Source organism: Bubalus bubalis, chromosome X (assembly GCF_019923935.1).
Source record: "Bubalus bubalis isolate 160015118507 breed Murrah chromosome X, NDDB_SH_1, whole genome shotgun sequence".
Taxonomy (NCBI): domain Eukaryota; kingdom Metazoa; phylum Chordata; class Mammalia; order Artiodactyla; family Bovidae; genus Bubalus; species Bubalus bubalis.
This window is the reverse complement of record NC_059181.1, coordinates 17,330,991-17,354,619: the sequence shown is the minus strand read 5'-3', so window position 1 is coordinate 17,354,619 and position 23,629 is coordinate 17,330,991. Positions and strand designations below refer to the sequence as shown.

Genomic DNA, 23,629 nt, shown 5'->3' with positions numbered 1-23,629 from the left:
ATTTTTTTTTTTCTTATTTATGCTAAAAGACATATAGGTTATCACAAATGATACCACTAAAGGAACACCATGCATGGGTGGGTAGGAAATTGATTTTGGTCTCATCTCCCCACTTTGCCCCAAGCAAATCTAACTCTGTGTGGAAAATAAGGCCATGAAGGCAAGGACTTTGCTTTCACGCAGATATACATTGATCCCAAAACAAGAACCCGCAGCCAAATAAAATACAGGCTGTCTTGGCTCCCATGAAGCTGGCATTATTTATTTTTCTTTTTAAAAGCAGGCCTTTTCCCTTGGTGAGCAGAGTAGGCGTTAGTCATGTGCACTTGTCCTCCTGCCAGGAACAGGGCTCTTTCCTGGAACGCCGTTCTTTCCAGCTCTTGCCAAAGCTAGAAACACAGCAGACAAGAACGATTGATAAAAAAGTGAAAAACGCTGAGGACAGCACAGGCTTTCATGAGCGTCCCACCATATCAAGTGGCAGCTAGCACTGATAAGATGGAAATTGTGTTGCTGAATCAGCCTGGAAACCTCACCTGGTTTGGCTGATGGACGCAAGGGAGGAATGGGGAAGAGGGTTGGTCCGCTTATTCGCTCTGCCTTTGTTTTGCTTGAAACTCTTGTGTAGGTTTTCTTTTAAGTGATACCCAGAGTCCTGGTAAAAACTCTAAAAGCCTTAAGGGCGTGTGAGTACCTGCAGGAGAAACAGAGTAATCCAATTCAGAGTACACAGATGATGCATGTGAATTCTTAAGGAAGTGTTTCTGAACCTTCGTCTTTTTGATGCAGCTTTATCGTAGTGACAGTGACAGTTCCACACTGCCTCGGAAGTCCCCCTTTGTGCGAAACACTCTGGAAAGACGGACCCTTCGCTATAAGCAGGTATGTGCCCACGTAGACTAATGTGTAGTCTATATGTACCCTGGGAGCTATTTCTACAAGCCTGACAAGGTAATATTTTAGCTATATTATTTGAAAGGCAATATATTTATTTCCTTCTTTACTTAGATGTAATTGCTTAAAACTGTATATAAAGCCAACATGTTACCAATATTTGTTTCCCAAGATAATGTCATAATCAAAGATAATACATGATCTTTACATTTTAAAATATAGTATAAACAATCAGCCATCCTATATCAGATTTTTTTTCTTTTTTGAAAAGCAAGTATATACAGTTTAGAAAATTTGAGGCTTTCAATGTGGAGCATTCTTCTACATGAGACTGTTTCTTTCATGTCCTTATATAACCAAGTTTTTTCCCCTACATCACACCAGTGTACAAAGTTTTGCTACTTTTAGTTTGTAAGTTCGTGGTTCCCTTACTTTCCTGGGGAAGGATTCTTTTAAAGAAAAATAAATTCCCAGATCTCCTTGTGGTGGTTTTGTTTAGAGTAGCTGTTGGCTGAGAATGAAAAGAAAATACATAATTCAGCTACAAACATATTTGTCAACAGCAATGCTGTTGGCATTTTGGCCTAGATCATTCTTTGTCGTGGGGGTGTCCTGTGCACTGTGGGAAGCTGAGCTCCATCTCTGGCCTTGACCCACTCGTTGCCAGTAGCATGCGCCTCCCCCCACCGCCAGTTGTGACAAAGAATATCCCCAGATGTTGCCAAGTGTCCCCTGAGTGGCTAAGTCACTCCTGGTTAAGAACTCTGTTATGAATTCAGCAGTGCTTTTACATGAATCTGTATTTATCAAGTCACTTATATTTGCATTTAACTTCTGCATATGTGCAAAATAGTGTTATGAGTATGTAAAACACATACAGTGGTTCAGTCCTCTGAAGAACGTTGATAGGCTCATGGATTTGTGATTTTGTTGCACTAACTGCCTTCCCCAGGGTTGTTTGCCATGCGGTGGGAAGTACTGCTCTCAACTCCATGTACAAAATTCTTTTCTCAGAACTTAAAAACAGCAGACTTGCTTATTACTTCAGGCTTATACAGGGAAAAACGTCTTTTGTTGTTTGGCCACATCATGTGGCTTGCAGTCTTAGGTTCTCCAGCAGGAATTGAACCTGAGGGAGAGGGGGGTGCCCTAACCACTGGACCATCTGGGAATTCCCTGGGAAGGAACTTTTTTTGACATTGTGTGTGTGTTTAAACAGAAAGCCCTCACATGGTTTATTTCATGCTTTTTTTCTCCCTTACACAGTAGATCATTAGGATTTTGCCATGTTGGTATAGGTTTCATCTTTTTCAATGGCTGTGTTCTCTGCTGGCCTCATAATGTATTTGATCACTTTTCTCTTGTTAAGTGAAAGTGTTAGTTGCTTAAGTGGTTGTCACCTCTTTGCAACCTCATGGACTGTAGCCCACCAGGCTCTTCTCCATGGAATTTCCCAGGCAAGAATACTGGAGTGGGTAGCCATTCCCTTCTCCAGGGGATATTCCCAACCAAGGGATCAAATCAGAGTCTCCCCTTTTACAGGCAGATTCTTTACCGTCTGAGCCACCAGGAAAGCCCTTTCTCTTGTTAGCTATTTAGAATTTTTTCCTCTCATAAACCTTTCTGCACAACATTGCCTGTGCCTTTCAAATGCAAGTCAAAATCAAATGTCAGAACCAAAGAAAGCTCATGTCAAGTTAACTTTCGCTTATATTGTCAAATAGCACTTGAGAAAGATGACTCCTGCCTGCCCCATGAGAGAGGGTATATTTCTGTGCACTTGGGCCAAAACCTAAGGTGGTCCTTCCACCGGACAGTTGGCTGTCACTGGCTTGCTCTTGGACATGGGTTTGAACCCCAGTCACCCACATGGATGTTGTGTTGAGAAATACCCCTCCAGCGACCCCTTCCCTGGATTAGGGGACAGGAGATGGGGACAGGCCAGGGTAAGAAGCTGCTGGCAGGGCGCGGGGGGTGGGGGGTGGGGGTGAGGTGGGGTGCTCAACTTCCCTGGACTGCAGCCCTGCAGGTCTTCCCTGGCGGCCCTGGCAGCACGCACATCCCTAGACCTGGAGCTGGACCTCCAGGCGTCGCGGACGCGGCAGCGGCAGCTGAACGAGGAGCTGTGCGCCCTGCGCGAGCTGCGCCAGCGCCTGGAGGATGCCCAGCTCCACGGCCACACCGACCTGCCAGCCTGGCTGCTACGAGACGAGCGCTTCCGGAGCCTGCTGCGGGAGGCCGAGCGGCAGGTGAGCGGGCGCCCTGGGTGGGGCGAGGGGGGCGGGCCGGCGGGCGGGACTTTCTCCCCCTCCCGGTGCCCCTCCCGCACCGGAGCTGGTATGGGCCTCTGGCGTTCTTCTCGTTGACTCCTCGTTGCTGGTTGCTGTTCCAGACGAGACAAACCAAACTTGACTTCCATCAAGAACAGGCAGCCGAGAAGATGCTGAAGAAGGCCTCTAAGGGGGTGTGCCAGCTGCGTGGGCAGAACCTCAAAGAGCCCATCCAAGTGCAGACGTTCAGGTGAGGAGAAGCCTGGGCCTCACTTTCCTACAGGCTTTTTTTTACTGTCAGCCCTTTGTCGTTTTAAAAAGTCAAGTTAAGTATTGAAAAAGACCCGCAGGAGGTCAAGAACAAAGCAGAAATCTTCACTGCTGTTAGCATTGTGCAGTTCTCTTTTGATCTTCTTTTTTACCCCAAGCACTGTTTTTTTCAGCTACTTGTAATCATACTGTGCATTGGAGTTTGCATTTAGCTCTTTTTTAAAGTAAAATATCCCCTATTGCTGCATCATCTGTTACCTTTTTTTGGTAGTAATCTCTCATCTAATAGATATAATTTACTTCTAAACAATTTATCCCCTGCTTCTTTCCAGATGTTTGCTGTTGTAAACTACACAGTGATTCACATTTAGATACATACGCATATCACCTTTGCCTTTTTAGTTTTTGAATCATAACAGACATTTAGGGAAGCCTGCATATCCTACATATGAAATGTATCAGTGAATTGTCGTAAACACTACACAGCAATAATCAAATGTTATTAGCATTTCCAGATTTTCCATGCCAGAATAACCACTGTCTTGAATTTGAATAGCATAGACTAGCTTTCCCTGTTTTTATTTTTTTATGTGAGGAAAATTACCTAGTTATATCCATTTTCTTTTGTGTTTGGCTTTTTACAAAACCAAGGTGAAATTCACATAACATAAAATTAACCGCTTTAAAGTGAACAGTTCCATGCCATTTAGTACAGTCACAATCTGTCCAGTTTGAAAGCATTTCCATCACCCTAGAAGGAAACCCGTGACCCATTAAGCAGTCATTCCCCATCCCAGCCTCCCATCAGCTCCTGGCCACCACCATTCTCCTTTCTACGTCTGTGGGTTTGCCTGTTCTGGACCTTTCATGTAAGAGTAGTCAATTATGATTTAGAACTTGTATAGTTTTTCATTTATTCATACAGAAAAAATTTACTGAGCATCTCCATATACCAGGCACCATTCTAGTTACTGAAGAAAAACCCTTGCCCTCATGGGGCTTTGTAACCTCTATTAAAATTGGGAGGGGGTTGCAAAAAGATTTAGAGAATCTATATACAAACAGATGTGCTCCTGGGAATTGAAATTCAATGCATTCTCTCAGTAAGAAAAGCTCTCATTGATAGCAGATGCTCTTGCCAGATTTTGTTGGATTTCTGTCAACCCCTAACCTGTTATTCTTTCCAATCCCAGGGAGAAGATAGCATTTTTTACAAGACCAAGGATTAACGTACCTCCTCTGCCTGCCGATGATGTTTGATGTAGTGCTTTGTACACATGAAGTATTTATCTGCCTGTTTTATTTTAATGAAGTTCTTAGGCTAGCTAAATTTGTCTTTAAAATATTTGTGCAAAGCTATTAATATACACATTTTGTAAAAAAAACAAAACACATATATCTATACATATATATTTTATAATAGTGACGGCAACAGGGCTTGGTTTTTCCTTGTTGTGAAATTGACATCTCTGAAGACAGGTTATTTTATAAGAGACAATTATCATGTTAAGAGTGTACAGTTTTTAACGCTGTTTTATTTGACTTAAAGGCTGGAAGACAGAAACGAAGTGAGTTCAGGCAAATTCACTGTATTGTAATTTATTTATAGTACTTTTTTTTTCCTTGAAGGAAAATACTGACTTTAAGATGTATTTTAAGACTGAAATTTTGTTCTTCAGTATTTGTCATGCGGTAGAATGGAACTTTGGGGCCGGTTTTGTGTCTGACACCCGAAATGCAAACACTATGTGCTGAATTCTCCTCCTCCATGCATTTATCATGTATATCGTACACTTTGGCACCCTTTGTGTTCCCTTAAGATGCCACCGCAGGGGCTCAGTCAGGTGCCAACGCAGGGGCTCAATCGTCAGTCAGTGCCTGGTGCCCTGTGGGCACCTGGTGTCCCTGTGGCGCCAGGTCTGAAAGCGGTCCTAGAGCCCCTGGCGGTAGCCACACAGCCCGCCCTCCCCCGGCCTCTGCCTTTCTAGTCCGCCCTATCCAGTTGAGACTGAGACCCAACAAAGAGGGCAGTGGTGGAGCTTCTGCTCTGCTTGCAGGAAAGTGAAAACAGAAGGAAGGTGCATTTTCAGCGAGTCAGTGGATCCGCTGATGGATGGAGCCGTCACAGCACGGACATGAGAACCTTCCAAGGCGCTTTTTTGAGAAAGCAGGCTTCTGTGGGAGCCATATCTAGCCAGCAAGTGGCTCACAGGAGAGCATTTGCTTTCAATCAGATGGCCCCCGCCCCATACTGGAGTCGTCCTGATATTTCTTAAGAAATCTTAGAACTAGCTCACGAGGAAAAGAATTCTTTACGTAATACAACTATACCATCCTCATAAAATGCCAAATGGTATAGTTTGTCTACTACGTATTTATTATCTATGGAATGCACTCTCCTTCATGAGGCCTCGGAGAAGTAAACGAGGTGAATCACACAAAATGTAAGAGAAAACACCCTCATCCCCACACCGCCGTCTTTCTGCCCTTCCCTTGAAAGTGTCCCCGCTCCCCCCTTAATCAGCAGCATCTTTCTTCTCATTAGTCTGTAACCACTCCCTTGTATAATCTGCCTTCATTTTCACATTTATTAAAAATGAATTTTGTAAAAGCATTTCATTGACCTATCACGGACAGTAAAGTTGTCAGTGGTGGTAAAGCTGAAAACTTTATGCTTTTTCACACTTGCCACTTATTGCTATGAATCTCTGCCTCTAGTCTCGATTTTTTTTTCTTTTTTTCCTTTGCTCATTTCCCTGTATACATACCCACAACAGAGGTAGAGACACATAAAACATCAGTGCCTGCCAAAAATGCCAGGAGACAGCGTTAGTGAATTGGTCAGGATGGTGGCAGGCCCTCCCTGTTCCCAGCTGTTGAGACTGATGAATTGGCTGGCGCTAGGCTCTGGGGTGTGTGGAAAGCAAATCATGTACATTTCAGGTGCATGGCTCCCCAGAAGTGGGGCAGTCCCAGCCACCTTGCCTAGGCGCTCTGTAGCCACATTGCTACTTGAAGTGCTAACTGGGTTGAAGGGTTGAAGCAGCTTTTACTTTCAAGCCCTACAAAGTAGCAACGTAGGGAAACCCACTGTGCCTGTATAGAAAGCCTGCAAGGATTTGCAGATAAATGTCACTGCCCAGTCGAGACTGATGATTTTTGTTTGGCGTGCTTCTCCACCCCAGAGTTTAATGAAAACAAAAAGAAACCCCTGCTTTGCCTCACTAGAAACAGATCCAGTCTGTGCTTTGACATCAGTTCCAGGAGTGCTGCTTGCACCTTTCTGTGTGTCCCTCCCTCCCTCCTGAGTCTGTCTGCTTTTGCACCTGAATGGGACCATCCTAAGAAAGCAAAGAAAAGCCAGGCAGATGAAGGAGGGGAGGTGATGGGTTTCCTGCTGCTTGGCAGTCTGTGGCCAGAAGGGGCAGGTGGACAGTGATAGAGGCCAGCTGAGGAGGCAGGAGGATGCAGTGTCCCCTCATTGGCTTCTCTTTCGTAACTTGATTTTGCAGCTTCTGACTGGTTAGGAAAATATCCCACATGTCTAAAAAGTGAAGTCCTATCGTCTTAAGGGGTATTTTCTTATGTTTAAGTTTGTCCATAACTGTGCCTTGTGGTAAGAAACCTCTGCCTTGTTTTATCAGCAGTTTAGTCCAGAAACAATCCAAAGTCTGCCACCAGGGTCCTTTAGGAACACTACAGCAAATAAAAGGGAATTTGGTCTTCCATTCATCTGGTAACTTAACTGTCACCACCGAAATATGTAACCTTCTGTTGTGGGAATAAGTTATAATCAGTATTCATCTCTATTTTTGTCTCTGTTCTAATTGTGTCATTTGTATCTTTTGAAAGTATTTCTTCTATAAAATTAAACTAACCTGCCTTAAAAACAGAATGGAAATTGTGTGATTTTTAAAAAATATAATTATAGACTTAAATATATAAAAATGTATATAAGAGATGAGATGGTTGGATGGCATCAATGATTCAATGAACATGAACTTAGGCGAATTCTGGAAGATGGTGATGGACAGGGAGGCCTGGCGTGCTGTAGTCCATGGGGTCGCAGAGTCAGACGTGACTTCGTGACTGAAAACAGCTTTTTCAACATAAAAATAGAGGTGTGAAAATAGAATAATACAATGAACACACATAAAGCCCTCTCCCTCACCCCTTCAACATGAATCATTCTTGGCCCATCTTCTTTGGTCTACACCAAACTTTCTCCTGTCCTCGGTTCCATCTTCTGAAGCAAATCCCATCCACCTTGGTTCAGCTGGAAACATTTCAGTATGTATGGCTAAGAGAGAAAGACATGCACAGTAGCCTTATCACATCATAATGTTTCAGTTCAGTTCAGTTCAATCACTCAGTTGTGTCTGACTCTTTGCGACCCCACGAATTGCAGCACGCCAGGCCTCCCTGTCCATCACCAACTCCCGGAGTTCACTCAGACTCACGTCCATCGAGTCAGTGATGCCATCCAGCCATCTCATCCTCTGCAATCCGCTTCTCCTCCTGCCCTCAATCCCTCCTAGCATCAAAGTCTTTTCCAATGAGTCAACTCTTCGCATGAGGTGGCCAAAGTACTGGAGTTTCAGCTTCAGCATCATTCCCTCCAAAGAAATCCCAGGACTGATCTCCTTCAGGATGGACTGGTTGGATCTCCTTGCAGTCCAAGGGACTCTCAAGAGTCTTCTCCAACACCACAGTTCAAAGGCATCAATTCTTCGGTGCTCAGCCTTCTTCACAGTCCAACTCTCACGTCCATACATGACCACCGGAAAAACCATAGCCTTGACTAGACGGACCTTTGTTGGCAAAGTAATGTCTCTGCTTTTCAATATGCTATCTAGGTTGGTCATAACTTTCCTTCCAAGGAGTAAGCGTCTTTTAATATCATGGCTGCAATCACCATCTGCAGTGATTTTGGAGCCCCCAAAAATAAAGTCTGACACTATTTCCACTGTTTCCCCATCTATTTGCCATGAAGTGATGGGACCGGATGCCATGATCTTCGTTTTCTGAATGTTGAGCTTTAAGCCAACTTTTTCACTCTCCACTTTCACTTTCATCAAGAGGCTTTTGAGTTCCTCTTCACTTTCTGCCATAAGGGTGGTGTCATCTGCATATCTGAGGTGATTGATATTTCTCCCGCCAGTCTTGATTCCAGCTTGTGTTTCTTCCAGCCTAGCGTTTCTCATGATGTACTCGGCATATGAGTTAAATAAGCAGGGTGACAATATACAGCCTTGATGTACTCCTTTTCCTATTTGGAACCAGTCTGTTGTGCCATGTCCAGTTCTAACTGTTGCTTCCTGACCTGCATACGGGTTTATCAAGAGGCAGGTCAGGTGGTCTGGTATTCCCATCTCTTTCAGAATTTTCCACAGTTTATTGTGATCCACACAGTCAAAGGCTTTGGCATAGTCAATAAAGCAGAAATAGATGTTTATCTGGAACTCTCGTGCTTTTTCGATGATCCAGCAGATGCTGGCAATTTGGTCTCTGGTTCCTCCCTGCCTTTTCTAAAACCAGCTTGAACATCTGGAAGTTCACGGTTCACATATTGCTGAAGCCTGGCTTGGAGAATTTTGAGCATTACTTTACTAGCGTGTGAGATGAGTGCAATTGTGCGGTAGTTTGAGCATTCTTTGGCATTGCCTTTCTTTGGGATTGGAATGAAAACTGACCTTTTCCAGTCCTGTGGCCACTGCTGAGTTTTCCAAATTTGCTGACATATTGAGTGCAGCACTTTCACAGCATCATCTTTCAGGATTTGGAATAGCTCAACTGGAATTCTATCACCTCCACTAGCTTTGTTTGTAGTGATGCTTTCTAAGGCCCAGTTGACTTCACATTCCAGGATGTCCACACCATTGTGATTATCTGGGTTGTGAAGATCGTTTTTGTACAGTTCTTCTGTGTATTCTTGCCACCTCTTCTTAATATCTTCTGCTTCTGTTAGGTCCATACCATTTCTGTCCTTTATCAAGCCCATCTTTGCATGAAATGTTCCCTTGGTATCTCTAATTTTCTTGAAGAGATCTCTAGTCTTTCCCATTCTGTTGTTTTCCTCTATTTCTTTGCATTGATCGCTGAGGAAGGCTTTCTTATCTCTTGCTATTCTTTGGAACTCTGCATTCAGATGCTTATATCTTTCCTTTCTCCTTTGCTTTTTACTTCTCTTCTTTTCACAGCTATTTGTAAGGCCTCCCCAGACAGCCATTTTGGTTTTTTGCATTTCTTTTCCACGGGGATGGTCTTGATCCCTGTCTCCTGTACAATGTCATGAACCTCAGTCCATAGTTCATCAGGCACTCTATCTATCAGATCTAGGCCCTTAAATCTATTTCTCACTTCCACTGTATAATCATAAGGGATTTGATTTAGGTCATACCTGAATGGTCTAGTGATTTTCCCTACTTTCTTCAATTTCCCTCCTCAATGGCATTCATCATCTGTGGCTCACCTTTTCACTTGTCTCAAGGTCATTCATTTTTTAGTTGAGCAGAATCCAAATATCTCTTTTGGGGATTTTTTTTAAAAAGCCCATGTGCTTTTTTTGGTGTGTGTAGGGGGGTGAACTTTCTTTAGATAGAATTCATATACCATACAATTCACCTGTTTAAAGCATGTAATACATAATTCATTAATTTTTAGTATATTAAGTTTATTCATAGCACAAATGCTACAATCAATTGTAGAACTTTTTCCTCGCCCTAGAAAGAAACCTTGTGCGCATTAACTGTCACCCCTATTTCTCCTCCCCCACCCCCTGACAACCACTGATCTTTCTCTGTGGATTTGCCTATTTTGGATGTTTCCTAGTAATGGAATCACTTGGTATGTGGCCTTTGTGTTGGTTTTGTTCTCTCGGCATCATGTTTTCCTGACTCATCTATATTGTAGCCTGTGTCAGGACTTCACTCCTTTTTATTGCTGAGTAATATTCCTTTGTGTGGATAGACCACATTGTGTTTATCTGTTCAGCAGTAGATGGAGATTTGGGTTTCCACTTTTTGCCTAATAGGGATAATGCTGCTATGAACGTTTGTGTACAAGTGTTTTTTTAAATTTATTTTTAATTGAAGGATAATTGCTTTACAATATTGTGTTAGTTTCTGCCATACATCAACATGAATCAGCCACAGGCATAATGTTTGCCCTCCCTCCTGAACCTCCTTCCAACTTACCACCCCATGTTACGATTTTTTGTGTGGACATAGGCCTTTATTTCTCTTGGGTCTATACCTAAAAGTGGAATAGTTAGATCATACGATAACTCTTTGTTTAATCATTTGAAGAACTGCCAAACTTTTCCAAAGCAGCTGCCCATTTTATATTCCATACCAGGGGATAGGAATATATAAGGGCTTCAATTTCTCCACTTTCTGGCCAACACTTGTCATTTTTCTCCTAGCCATCTTAATAGGTATACAGTGATATCTCACTGGAGCTGTGTCTGTTTTTAATTCACAGAACCTATCCCCCATGCACACATACACGCACCTTTGTTATTTGTTGAAGAAACAAAGTTTTGTGTTCTCTAATCTCCCACAGTCTGGACTTGGCTCATTGTATCTCATTGTAGGTATAGGTTAAACATGTTCTTCTGAATTTTATTTCCTAAAATTAAATGCAGAGAAGAGCTATTGTTGAATCTAAAAGCTTGATCAGAGTCCAGTTTCTTTTTGTTCCCTTTCTTTTTGGGGGGCTGGGATGGGTGGCAAGACATACCTTCATCTATCAAGTGAATTATAATTTTTCTTTTTATAGGGTTTGCAACTATTGATAATCCATACCTCTGTTCAGTTCAATTCAGTCACTCAGTTGTGTCCGACTCTTTGCGACCCCATGGACTGCAGCACACCAGGCCTCCCTGTTCATCACCAACTCCCGGAGGTTACTCAAACTCATATCCATTGAGTCGGTGATGCCATCCAACCATCTCATCTTCTGGGTAATGAGACCCAGACCCATCTTCTACCCATCTCATCTTCTGTCATCCCCTTCTCCCCCTGCCCTCAATCTTTCCCAGCATCAGGATCTTTTCAAATGAGTCAGCTCTTCACATCAGATGGCCAAAGTATTGGAGTTTTAGCTTCAACATCAGTCCTTCCAATGAATATTCAGGACTGATTTTCTTTAGGATGGACTGGTTGGATCTCCTTGCAGTCCAAGGAAGTCAATAGCTAGATCCATTAATTCACTAAAGGTTGCAAAATGATGATATTCTCTCAATTTTTAAGACATTATTATTTACTTTGAAATACTTAGGCTACAGTCCATGGGGTCGCAAGAGTTGGACACGACTTACCGACTAAACCACCACCACAACTTTTATAAAGAGAAATTTACCTATTTAGTTATTCTGTGGTATAGTCTGGAAAAAGCAAGATAAGTGCTTGATGTTTTTCTTTATTGACCAGTTTTAAAAATGATTCCCAGCACTGTTACAGTGGTGACCAATTTTTTTTTTTTTTGGTTTTTGGAATTTTTTTTAGTATGATTTTTTTGTTGTTCAGTTGCTCAGTCGCTCAGTCGTGTCTGACTTTGTGACCCCATGGACTGCAGCACGCCAGGGTTCCCTGTCCTTCACTATCTCCTGGATATTATTAATAATAATTATTACTAACACATAAATTTAAACATATTTGATATGCTTTAATCCATTGGAGTTGTTATCCTTACTGATGCTCAAATTCTCCCCTCTGTGGCTGGGGCAGCCTCTACTGGTTGACTCCTGGGTCCTTTTTATATGTCCCCAGAAGTCTGAGATGGCTTCATTGTTACTGAAATGGAACAGGACCCTTCAAAGCCTTCTCCGGGACAGACACTGCCCAGGCCCCATGTCTTCTATCCACCTCGTTTGTAGAAAAGCATTAGCATCCTAGACCTTCCCTGAGTTCCAAAAAGAAAAAATTAATAAGAAAAAAATACAGGAACAAAAGAAAATATTCAAGCAACATTAGTAATAGTTTAGCCATAAAACAAAGCCAAGAGTCTTTGGTTCCTCCTCAAGGGCTATACATAATACCCTGGGCCATATCCTTCAGTTGTTGGGCAGACTTGAGGTGGAAGGAGTCAACTGCATGCTGATCACCAGCATGTATGTAGACCCCAGATGGGTTGGAACCAGAAGGTTGATGATTGAGATTCCTGAAACATCACCCTGTTAGCTCACCATCAACCAATCAGAGAATTGTGCATGAGCTGATTACACACCCTGCCACCCTCTCCCTCACACCGTCTTTAAAAATCCTTTCCTGAAAGCTATTGGGGAGTTTGGGTCTTTTGAGCTGAGCTGCCCATTCTTATTTGGCCTTACAGTAAATGCTGTGCTTTCCTTCACTGCAACCCGGTAGTAGTAGATTTGCTTTGCTTTGCAATGAGCAAGCAGACCATTTGGTTTTGGTAACACCACCTTGCATGACTAGATGTTTCTGACCTAGACACAGTCATTTCTCCAAGGAGACTTGGTTTCTTGGTGCCGGGATGTTGAATGGGCTTTGTCTAACACACAGAAATAAATTGTCTGAGGAAACACACCTGCTGACAGAGCAAGAGACTTTATTGGGAAGGGGCGCCCGGGCAGAGAGCAACAGGGTAAGGGAACCCAGGAGAACTGCTTCTGCCACCTGACTCAAATTCTCAGGTTTTATGGTAATGGGATTAGCTTCTGGGTTGTCTCTGGCCAATCAGTCTGATACAGGGTCCTTCCTGGTGCACATGCATGCATTGTTCAGCCAAGATGGACGCCAGCAAGGAGGATTCTGGGAGGTGGCAGGACTTAACGGGCTGGCGTCTTCTCTCTCCTTTGGAGTTTTCCTCAAATTCTTCTGGTTGGTGGTAGGTTGTTAGTTCCTTGTTCCTTATCAGGACCCTCTGTTGTGACGATAACTCATGCAAGTGGTTACTATCATGCCTGGCCAGGGTGGGCGGTATCAGTCAGTGTTTCCTGAACAGGGTTACTCATTGCTGCGGTCGTTGTTATTATGATTTTAAGTAGATAGACAATATTGTCCTGTCATGCATCTCACTTTTTGCTTTGACAAAAGTAATCACACATGCCCTCTCGTTTTTAAAAGAGCATTTAATTAATTAGTTTGGCTGTGTCAGGTCTTCATTGTGTCATAAGGGATTTTTGTTGCAGAGTGCCAGCTCTCTAGTTGTGAAGAGAGGGCTTAGCTGTCCTGAGGCATGTGTGATATTACTTACTGACTAGGGATTGAACCCATGTCCCCTGCATTGCAAGGTGGATTCTTAACCACTGGACCACCAGGGAAGTCCCTCACTCCTGTTATTTTGGATCAAGATTTGCAGGCCCCTGGTTAGATCCAAAGGCAGAGGTTACACATTTTATGGTGTTTGGAAACATCTTGCCTGGGACCTGCAGCCAGAGGCATGCAGCCTTCTGGAATCTGTGCTTTTCTGTCTTTCTCACCAACAGAATCTCACCAGATTGCTTTCCCTGCTCTGTAATTACAGGCAGAATTCCCTGAACAATAATCACAAATTGTTTTATTGCAATGAAATTAGTTTAAAAGAAATGCTTCACTGCACTGTCCAACAGAACAATCTGTGATAATGGAGTTATTTTATATCTGCACTAAAATATGGTTGCCACTAGCTGTATGTGGCGATCAGGCACCTGACATATAGCTAGTGTGACTGAGGAACTAGATCTGATAGATAGAGTGCCTGATGAACTATGGAATGAGGTTCGTGACATTGTACAGGAGACAGGGATCAAGACCATCCCCATGGAAAATAAATGCAAAAAAGCAAAATGGCTGTCTGGGGAGGCCTTACAAATAGCTGTGAAAAGAAGAGAAGTGAAAAGCAAAGGAGAAAAGGAAAGATATAAGCATCTGAATGCAGAGTTCCAAAGAATAGCAAGAAGAGATAAGAAAGCCTTCTTCAGCGATCAATGCAAAGAATTAGAGGAAAACAACAGAATGGGAAAGACTAGAGATCTCTTCAAGAAAATTAGAGATACCAAGGGAACATTTCATGCAAAGATGGGCTTGATAAAGGACAGAAATGGTATGGACCTAACAGAAGCAGAAGATATTAAGAAGAGGTGGCAAGAATACACAGAAGAACTGTACAAAAACGATCTTCACAACCCAGATAATCACAATGGTGTGGACATCCTGGAATGTGAAGTCAACTGGGCCTTAGAAAGCATCACTACAAACAAAGCTAGTGGAGGTGATAGAATTCCAGTTGAGCTATTCCAAATCCTGAAAGATGATGCTGTGAAAGTGCTGCACTCAATATGTCAGCAAATTTGGAAAACTCAGCAGTGGCCACAGGACTGGAAAAGGGTCAGTTTTCATTCCAATCCCAAAGAAAGGCAATGCCAAAGAATGCTCAAACTACCGCACAATTGCACTCATCTCACACGCTAGTAAAGTAATGCTCAAAATTCTCCAAGCCAGGCTTCAGCAATATGTGAACCGTGAACTTCCAGATGTTCAAGCTGGTTTTAGAAAAGGCAGGGAGGAACCAGAGACCAAATTGCCAGCATCTGCTGGATCATCGAAAAAGCACGAGAGTTCCAGACAAACATCTATTTCTGCTTTATTGACTATGCCAAAGCCTTTGACTGTGTGGATCACAAGAAACTGTGGAAAATTCTGAAAGAGATGGGAATACCAGACCACCTGACCTGCCTCTTGATAAACCCGTATGCAGGTCAGGAAGCAACAGTTAGAACTGGACATGGAGCAACAGACTGGTTCCAAATAGGAAAAGGAGTACATCAAGGCTGTATATTGTCACCCTGTTTATTTAACTCATATGCAGAGTACATCATGAGAAACGCTAGGCTGGAAGAAACACAAGCTGGAATCAAGACTGGCGGGAGAAATATCAATCACCTCAGATATGCAGATGACACCACCCTTATGGCAGAAAGTGAAGAGGAACTCAAAAGCCTCTTGATGAAAGTGAAAGTGGAGAGTGAAAAAGTTGGCTTAAAGCTCAACATTCAGAAAACGAAGATCATGGCATCCGGTCCCATCACTTCATGGCAAATAGATGGGGAAACAGTGGAAACAGTGTCAGACTTTATTTTGGGGGGCTCCAAAATCACTGCAGATGGTGATTGCAGCCATGATATTAAAAGACGCTTACTCCTTGGAAGGAAAGTTATGACCAACCTAGATAGCATATTGAAAAGCAGAGACATTACTTTGCCAACAAAGGTCCGTCTAGTCAAGGCTATGGTTTTTCCGGTGGTCATGTATGGACGTGAGAGTTGGACTGTGAAGAAGGCTGAGCGCCGAAGAATTGATGCTTTTGAACTGTGGTGTTGGAGAAGACTCTTGAGTGTCCCTTGGACTGCAAGGAGATCCAACCAGTCCATCCTGAAGGAGATCAGTCCTGGGATTTCTTTGGAGGGAATGATGCTGAAGCTGAAACTCCAGTACTTTGGCCACCTCATGTGAAGAGTTGACTCATTGGAAAAGACTCTGATGCTGGGAGGGATTGGGGGCAGGAGGAGAAGGGGACAGAGGATGAGATGGCTGGATGGCATCACTGACTCGACGGACATGAGTCTGAGTGAACTCTGGGAGTTGGTGATGGACAGGGAGGCCTGGCGTGCTGCAATTCATGGAGTCGCAAAGAGTCAGACACGACTGAGTGACTGATCTGATCTGATCTGATCTCTGACTGAGGAACTGAATTTTTTATTTTATTAATTTAAATTAACTTTAAGTAGTAGCTTGTGGTGGTTGTTGTTCAGTTGCTCAGTTGCGTCCAACTCTTTGCAACCCCATAGACTGCATCAAGCCAGGGTCCTCAATCCTCCACTATGCCGGGAAATAAACTCTTTTCTCGTACCTAGACAAGGGGCAACTTTTCTTACCCGAGAACTGGCTTTTCAGAAAAGCCGTTCCTTGTCCAGGTGCTTTGGATTGGAAATATGATTTTTGTAAAATTGCGCTGCTTCAATATAGTAGCCACTAACCACATGCTGGAGAAGACTCTTGAGAGTCCCTTGGACTACAAGGAGATCCAACCAGTCAGATTCATGTTGACTGAGTCAGTGATGCCATCCAACCATCTCATCTTCTGCCACCCTCTTCTCCTTTTGCCTTCAATCTTTTCCAGCATCAGGGTCTTTTCCAATGAGTCAGTTCTTCACATCAGGTGGCCACAGTACTGGAGCTTCAGCTCCAGCATCAGTCCTTCCAGTGAATATTCAGCATTGATTTCCTTTAGGACTGACTGGTTGGATCTCCTTGTAGTCCAAGGGACTCACGAGAGTCTTCTCCATCATGTGGTTAGTGGCTACTATATTGAAGCAGTGCAGTTTTACAAAAATCATATTTCCAATCCAAAGCACCTGGACAAGGAACGGCTTTTCTGAAAAGCCAGTTCTCGGGTAAGAAAAGTTGCCCCTTGTCTAGGTGTGAGAAAAGAGTTTACTTCCAGAACTTCCCTGTTGGTCCAGTGCTTAAGACTGCATTTTCAATGCAGGGGACACTATTTTGGTCCCTGGTCAGGGAACTAAGATCCACATAAAAGAATGTACTTCAATTGCCTGGGTACCATGGAGATATATAATGCCACTGTCCAACTACAGGCTCAGTAGTTTGAAGCTGGCTGTGGTGGAAGAGTTTACACCCTTGCCATCTGCAACTGCTACAAGTCAAGCTTTCCAACCCCTCCCATCCCCTCCCTTGGAGAGCTGGGTTATTGAACTTTGACCAGCATACCACTGTGTTTATGCTAATTTGAGGAGCCAAGCCTACTGAACTGCCTTGGAACAATCTGAGTCTACTGGCACCCAAAGAGAAAAAGGAAAGGCTATCTACTAACAGTTCTTTTCTGAGAGGGCAAGGATTTGCTTAGCTCTCAAGGGTGGCTCAGATGGTAAAGAATCCGTCTGCCAGTGCAGGAAACATAGATTCGATCCCTGGGTCGAGAAGATCCCCTGGAGGAGGGCATGTCAACCCACTCCACTATTCTTGCCTGGGAAATCCCACAGACAGAGGAGCCTGGCGGGCTATATAGTCCATGGAGTTGCAAAGAGTCAGACACGAATGAACAACCAACACTTTCTTTCAGTGCTACCCAGGATCTTCTCTCAGGCTTCCTGGAATGACAACATCTTTGACAATGATGCTGCTGTAGAAGTGCAGAGAGTTTTCAAGGCTGATGTTTGTCACCACAAACAGGGTAATGTGGTCCACATTTGTAACTTTCAGGTGTGCATCACAGTCTGTGACTGCAGCTCAGAGTGTCTGGGGAAGGTTGGATGGCACCTTCTTATCATCTACCTCTTTCACTTATTTCCCATATCTTTTGTGAGTTGGCCATGTGCACAGCACCCAACTAGGTAAGGGGGCTCGTACACATTTGCTCACTTGGACAGTGTGACTGGATGCACATGAGCTCAGGACAAAGAGATGGAACAGGTCTTCACCTCCAGGTTTTATCAGACACCCCGTTTATAGTACAATGTACCAGCTACACAGGGCTAGAATTCTCAAGAGGTGAGAAAGGCACTATAGCCTTGGAGGCAAAATTTAAGTGGGTATCAAAAGATTTTGTCATCAAGATAATAGATTATTCATGAAAATCAAAATTAATGCCCACATTCACCATGAGCAAAATGTCACATTTTACAATAAAAACAAGTTGTGTGTTTGATGAGTCTGTATTACTGTGCCAAGGGCACAGTCATTTCCAACTGGCTGGGAGTTCTAAATGTTCTCTTGCACATGCTCTGCTTGCACCTGTGGGTGCGTTTATATGAATTGAGAATGGTGTGCAAATGAATTGGGTCATGCGGGGCTTTATATGTAGGGGTGTGTGTGTGTGTGTGTTTGTCTTTTTAACATTTTTTAAATTTATTTATATTTTTGGCTGTGCTGGCTCTTCATTACTGTGCAGGCTTTTCTCTCTAGTTGTGGCTAGCAGGGGCTGCTCTCTAGTTGCAGTGTGAACACTTCTCATTGCGGTGGCTTGTCGTGCCATGGAGCACAGGCTCCAGGGCACGTGGGCTCAGTCGCTGCGGCTCGTGGGCTCTAAAGTGCAGGCTCAATAGTTGTGGTGCATGGGCTTAGTTGCTCTGTGGCGGCAAGTAGGATCTTTCTGGGCCAGGGATCGAACCTGAGTCTCTTGTGTCTCCTGCATTGGCAGATGGATTCTTAACCACCATACCATGAGGGAAAGCCCTGATTGTGAGTCAGTATACCTTTTTCTACTTGTATGTGAGGATATTTTGATAAGCATATATAGGGGTACACATTTTCCCTTGTTTCTCAGACTTTAGTAAAGCTCTACCAACACTGTTTACTCTTGCCAGATCTCTCATGTAAGCCTCGAAACTGCGGCAGGTGGTGGATACTGTTACTACCCTTACTGCTCCCCCCTCTCCAGAAGGAAAAATCCAGGCTTGCAGAAGCTTGGCAAACAGCACAGACAGTAACATGTAACACAGTCATGTATTACTTTAAGGTAGTATCTGAGAACATTTAGAGAACATGTTGGTTCTGGTGTAACACTGTATCTCAGATAGTTTTTTTTTTTTTTTTAAATTTTAAATCATGTTATGTGTTCCCATGTCTATGAAAACTTCCCTCTCCTCTCGGTGCCCCAGCCACTAAGCTCTGCTCTCCAGAGATGACCACTGTTCACAGTTTCCTGTGCACTGATTCTGAAATAGTTTATGAATATACAAGCAATTAGGGCTTACCAGGTGGCACTGTGGTAAAGAACCCGCCTGCCTATGGAGGAGACAGAAGAGATCAAGGGTATGATCCCTGGGTCGGGAAGATCCCCTGGAGTAAGAATTGGCAACCTCCTCCAGTATTTTCTTGCCTGGAAAATTCCATGGACAGAGGAGCCTGGATGGTTACAGCCCGGAGGTGGGGGGGTGTCACAAAGAATGGGACACGACTGAGTGACTGAGCACAGGCACACACATACAGGCAATTAGACTTTCCCTGTGCCAGCAGTACCACATTTAAGGCATTATCATGAGACAGAGCTTCCAGCACGTTATATGACAGTGAACAGGAAGGGGAACTTCCCTGGTGGTTCAGTGGTGAAGGATCTATCTGCCAATACAGGAGACATCGGTTCGATCCCTGGTCCGGGAAGATCCCACATGCCCCGGAGCTATTAAGCCAGTGTGTCGCAACTACTGAGCCTGTGTGCCTAGAGCCTGCGCTCTATAACAAGAGAAGCCACCACTCTCCACAACTAGAGAAAAGCCTGCACAGAAAGAAGACCCAGCATAGTCACAAGTGAATAAAGAAATTTTTTTTTAAAGAAAATGGAGATAACACCATTATATATATATATATATTAAAAAAAATGACTGGAAGGGCCTTCCCTGATGGTCCAGTGGTTAAGATTCAGAACTTTCAATGCAGGGGGCCTGGGTTTGATCCCTGGTCAGGGAACTAAGATCCCACAAGCCTTGTGGCCATAAATAAATAAATAGGCTGTGAAATGGAAAATTCGGGGCATCAAATTATACTTTATATGCAAGGTTTCTTGGCACCCCCCAATCTCCCCCCCCAGCTGTGACAACCCCAATTGTCCCCAGGCCTTACCAAATGTTCCAGCAGCAGATAAGAGGGGGAAAATGTGAAAAATTCAAAGGGATTAACAAGTAGAAATGTGTGAAGAAAATAGAAGGCACCAATATGGAGAAATTAACACTCAAAGGTTATTACATAAGTGTTTGAAGAATCTTTTTAGGAAGGATTGTAACGGCTAACTTTGAATCTTCACACAGAGCAGAATAAGGAGTGACTTTAAATGGATGAGAAATTAAGGCTGAACCTACAGAGGATGAAAGGGTAATTCCAGTTCCGAGTTGCCACCTTCTTTCCTAAACATTTTTATGGGCAGAATAAACTGAGAAGACTAGGAATTGTTCTCTCCTGAGGTTAAAATCCATAATCTTCAAGTTATGAAATATGGATCAAAAAGTAGCAAAATACACATATTCCATGATCATGTCTCCTATGGTGCTTTAAAAAAAACCCAAACAATAGCAATTTCTTGTTACAAACGCATTGCAGGTTAATCGTAGGAAAATTAGAAAACCAGCTAAGCCAAAGGGAGGAAAAGGAGAAAAACCCTTAATCTCACTAATGAGTGAAAATACTAAGGGTGATACTTTAATGAATGTGCTTCCCAGTTGTTTTCTATATTCATATATAAAACATATGTAAAACTTTTCCCTTCTTCCCAGTTTTTTGACTAGTCTAATAATTAAATTGATACAAAATGGATTAACAGGAGAAAAATAAATTTAATTTCCTATTGTAGGGGACTCCAAGAAGTCATCAAAGCAGGCAGCTTTTATACCTTCTAGACAGGGAAACAATGTGGCAAAATGGAGAAACAAGAGGGTCCCAGAAGGCTAGCAAATTAGTGAAGTTAGCAAGGCTTGTTTATACAGCCTTCCAGGAGGTGAATTCCTTTTATCCACTGGTACAGGGAGGGTAATTTCACGTGCTTTTAGGGGGGCCAAGGAAGGTCAGTGTCTATTTTACACAGACTGTTTAAAAATCGAAATGCCAAGTGACATATTTGGGGTGGCATATTTTGCTTCCCTTCAACACGTACAAACATACATTCGTTCCATCATTCAGCACATAACACTTTGGAAGTTGCTTTTTTTTCATTTAATAGACCGTGGATGTCTTTCCAGGTCAAAAAATACCTACTACCAGATATTTAATTCTTCCACTGTACCTGTGTCTTACAACTGAACCCACCCTCTCGTTTTGGCCACTTAACTTGCTTCTGGTGCTTTGAGGTCATAAATAATATTGCAGCAGTTTTTCCTTTCACAATTCTTTCCATTCCTTCCCTTTTTTCCCCCTGGATCAAGTTCCTGGCCCACTGTATGGGCCTGCACTTATTTGCAAGGCTTTTGGTAGGAATTGCTAAACAGCCCACCAGGAAGATTGATTATTTACATTTTTTATGGGTGGTATCTGTTTTTTTGTTTATTTGTTTGCTTTAGTTGTGTTGTTTTCTGTTTTTGTTTTTATTTTGGTAAACCTCTGCCTAAAGGACAATTTCATAGGTGGGGGTGGAGGATGTCGGAAGTGACCTCATTCTGTTGAAAATTACTGCGCCCTGAATCCTCTGTTTGCTGTAATGTTTTTTACACTTGAGCAATCACCTGGAGAAGGTGAAACCTACTGACCAAAAAAAAAAAAAAAAAAATCGCCTCACGCCGAGGAAGGTGCCTTTAGTCATTTCCGTTAAGTCGGAGCACAAAGCATGTCATTTCAGACCTCGGAGGGCATAATATAGATCATCCCCGGCCCCACCTCCATTGATTCTTGGAACACCCATCACTGTCGTCCACCGAGCCCAGTCCCAGCGAGTAGCGCGTCCCGTATCGGGGACGCGGAGTTCTCTCTGGACCCGAAGGCACCGGCTGTACGAGGCGAACCAGATGGGCAGGGCCAGCCTCCGAGGTGACCGAGCCGGCTGGGTAGGGTTGAGAGGCTGGGTGGAGCACGTGACACTCCCAGACTGGCTCTCGGCAGGGGGTAGTGGGGGGGGGGGTTGGGGGTGGGGCCGGCCCGGGGCGCCTGAGGCTGAAATCGACATTTGCCTCTGGCAGGAAAATGAACTTGTCAGACCCTCAACCCACTGGAGCAGGGGATTACGGTAGCATTTAAATTTTATATCCCACGAAACTGAAAGCAGAAGGTAAGTTACTTATCCCTCAGAAAAACAGATGAGAGGAGGGCCCGAGAATACCATGTGGCCACTTTGTTGATTTTTAAAATCGAGTTGAAAATAATCGATTGCTGTTGAGAGGCAAGGGCCAAATTACAGACTGATCTTCTTAACAGAAATTCGGTTAATCCGGAGGGAATGGTGGTAAAAGCGTCCAGGGTTAAATATAGAAGGACACGAAAGCTGCCGGAATAAATAGCAAGTAACCCTGGCCTACTCGTGAAACAATCTATTTCACATCTCTTTCAGGGGCGCCAGCGAAGGGAATGTTAAAATTGCCATTTAAACTCAAACGAAAAGAAACTAATCTATATGAAGCTGGAAATCAAATAAAAACAGTTCCTGCTTTTGCCCTTTCACATTTCGAAAACGTTCATGCGGTTTGGCAAGAAAGTTGATATTTTCACAGTTTAAGTTTGAAATATGCCATTTCAAATTTACGAAATGGTCACAGTTGGAATTTTCTAAGTCTTTCTAGGCAAGGCTGTTTCAGTTGTGAATGAGAAATATTGACATTGTACGTATTTTCTGCAATAGTGAGATGATTCACTTCTGCAGAATGTGATAAAAATTAGAAAACGTGAAATAATGAGTTACTGTGAATTAACTTTCATGTCTGAGAGATTAAATTCTTTGCCAGAAGATTTACTAAAACAGACACAAGTACAACGTTCATGCAATAGCACTTAATTTTAAATCATCAAATGTTCAAGTAAGAAGTATAAATATGCGATGGCACAGTTTTTTTTTTTTCAAAACCACATTAATATTGGCATGCATTATTTGTTATGGAGTAATAGAAAGCATTATTACTGCAATTAGTATTATATGCCACTACGAATATACTTCAGATTAATGCTTTTGATACACGATTTGAAACATGGACCCTCTGTGCAAAGTATGTATATGCACTCCATATTTTAACTGTCATTTTGATTTGCACAAAATAGATTTGTTTAGTTCTCCATTGCATTTGATGAAGACTGAAAAATAAAAGACTAAATCATTTCCTTTCATTACTAATCCCCTTAGTGCTAGCTCTTTTGAAATCCTATTACCTGCGTGGAGCCTGGAATCATTTGGGTCTTCCCTTCGTGTGCTGTTTGTTTCCCACAGTTCGTGCAAGTCTAGGCCAGCTGCCCACATCAAACACACCGCCCAGAACGGAGGCCAAAGCGGGGCTTCCCGGCCACTCCCTCCTCACTTCCAGGGTCTTCCCACCCTCCCCTCTTTGCCCCTAGGCCATCACGTGGCGGTATGGGCACCGCCTCCCGGTGACGTCAGCGCGCTCGCAGCCGTCGCGCTGAAGAAAGGATGCTCTAGGATGCGGTGCAGGTGGGCGACCGGCCTGCGCCATGCGGCACTGCAGGTAAGAGACTCTGCAGGCGGAGCCCCTGTAGCCCGTCGGCGCCCCAGAAAACGAAAGTAGGGGCTCTGGCTGTTGGGGCTGCTGC

At 43.4% G+C, this 23,629-nt stretch overlaps 2 protein-coding genes and 1 long non-coding RNA gene across 10 annotated transcripts in view; 2 read left to right on the top strand and 1 right to left on the bottom strand.

The window, feature by feature from the left end:
* WWC3 (WWC family member 3) overlaps window positions 1-7,329 on the top strand; it is a 110,241-nt gene extending 102,912 nt beyond the window's left edge. For all 4 annotated transcript variants that reach the window (XM_006050693.4, XM_044937200.2, XM_044937201.2 and 1 more), the window contains 4 exons: window positions 790-882; window positions 2,916-3,143; window positions 3,287-3,414; window positions 4,628-7,329. In XM_006050693.4, coding sequence (XP_006050755.3) covers window positions 790-882; window positions 2,916-3,143; window positions 3,287-3,414; window positions 4,628-4,694 — 516 coding nt within the window. In that variant the 3' untranslated portion in view covers window positions 4,695-7,329. The remainder of the gene's footprint in view (window positions 1-789; window positions 883-2,915; window positions 3,144-3,286; window positions 3,415-4,627) is intronic.
* LOC123331948 lies at window positions 252-23,354 on the bottom strand. Its single transcript, XR_006548759.1, has 3 exons — window positions 23,234-23,354; window positions 537-694; window positions 252-389 (listed from the first exon to the last, which is right to left on the bottom strand). It is a non-coding gene; the product is annotated as an uncharacterized LOC123331948 (long non-coding RNA).
* The window catches only part of CLCN4 (chloride voltage-gated channel 4), a 66,126-nt gene continuing 64,229 nt past the window's right edge, over window positions 21,733-23,629 (top strand). For 2 of the 5 annotated variants that reach the window (XM_025276631.3, XM_025276632.3), the window contains exons 1-2: window positions 22,001-22,145; window positions 23,292-23,544. The gene's annotated coding sequence lies outside the window, so the exon portion shown is untranslated. Of the gene's footprint in view, window positions 21,908-22,000; window positions 22,146-23,291; window positions 23,545-23,629 lie in introns of those variants that run through there. The other 3 variants (XM_006050690.4, XM_025276630.3, XM_044937202.2) reach the window with 3 other exon arrangements.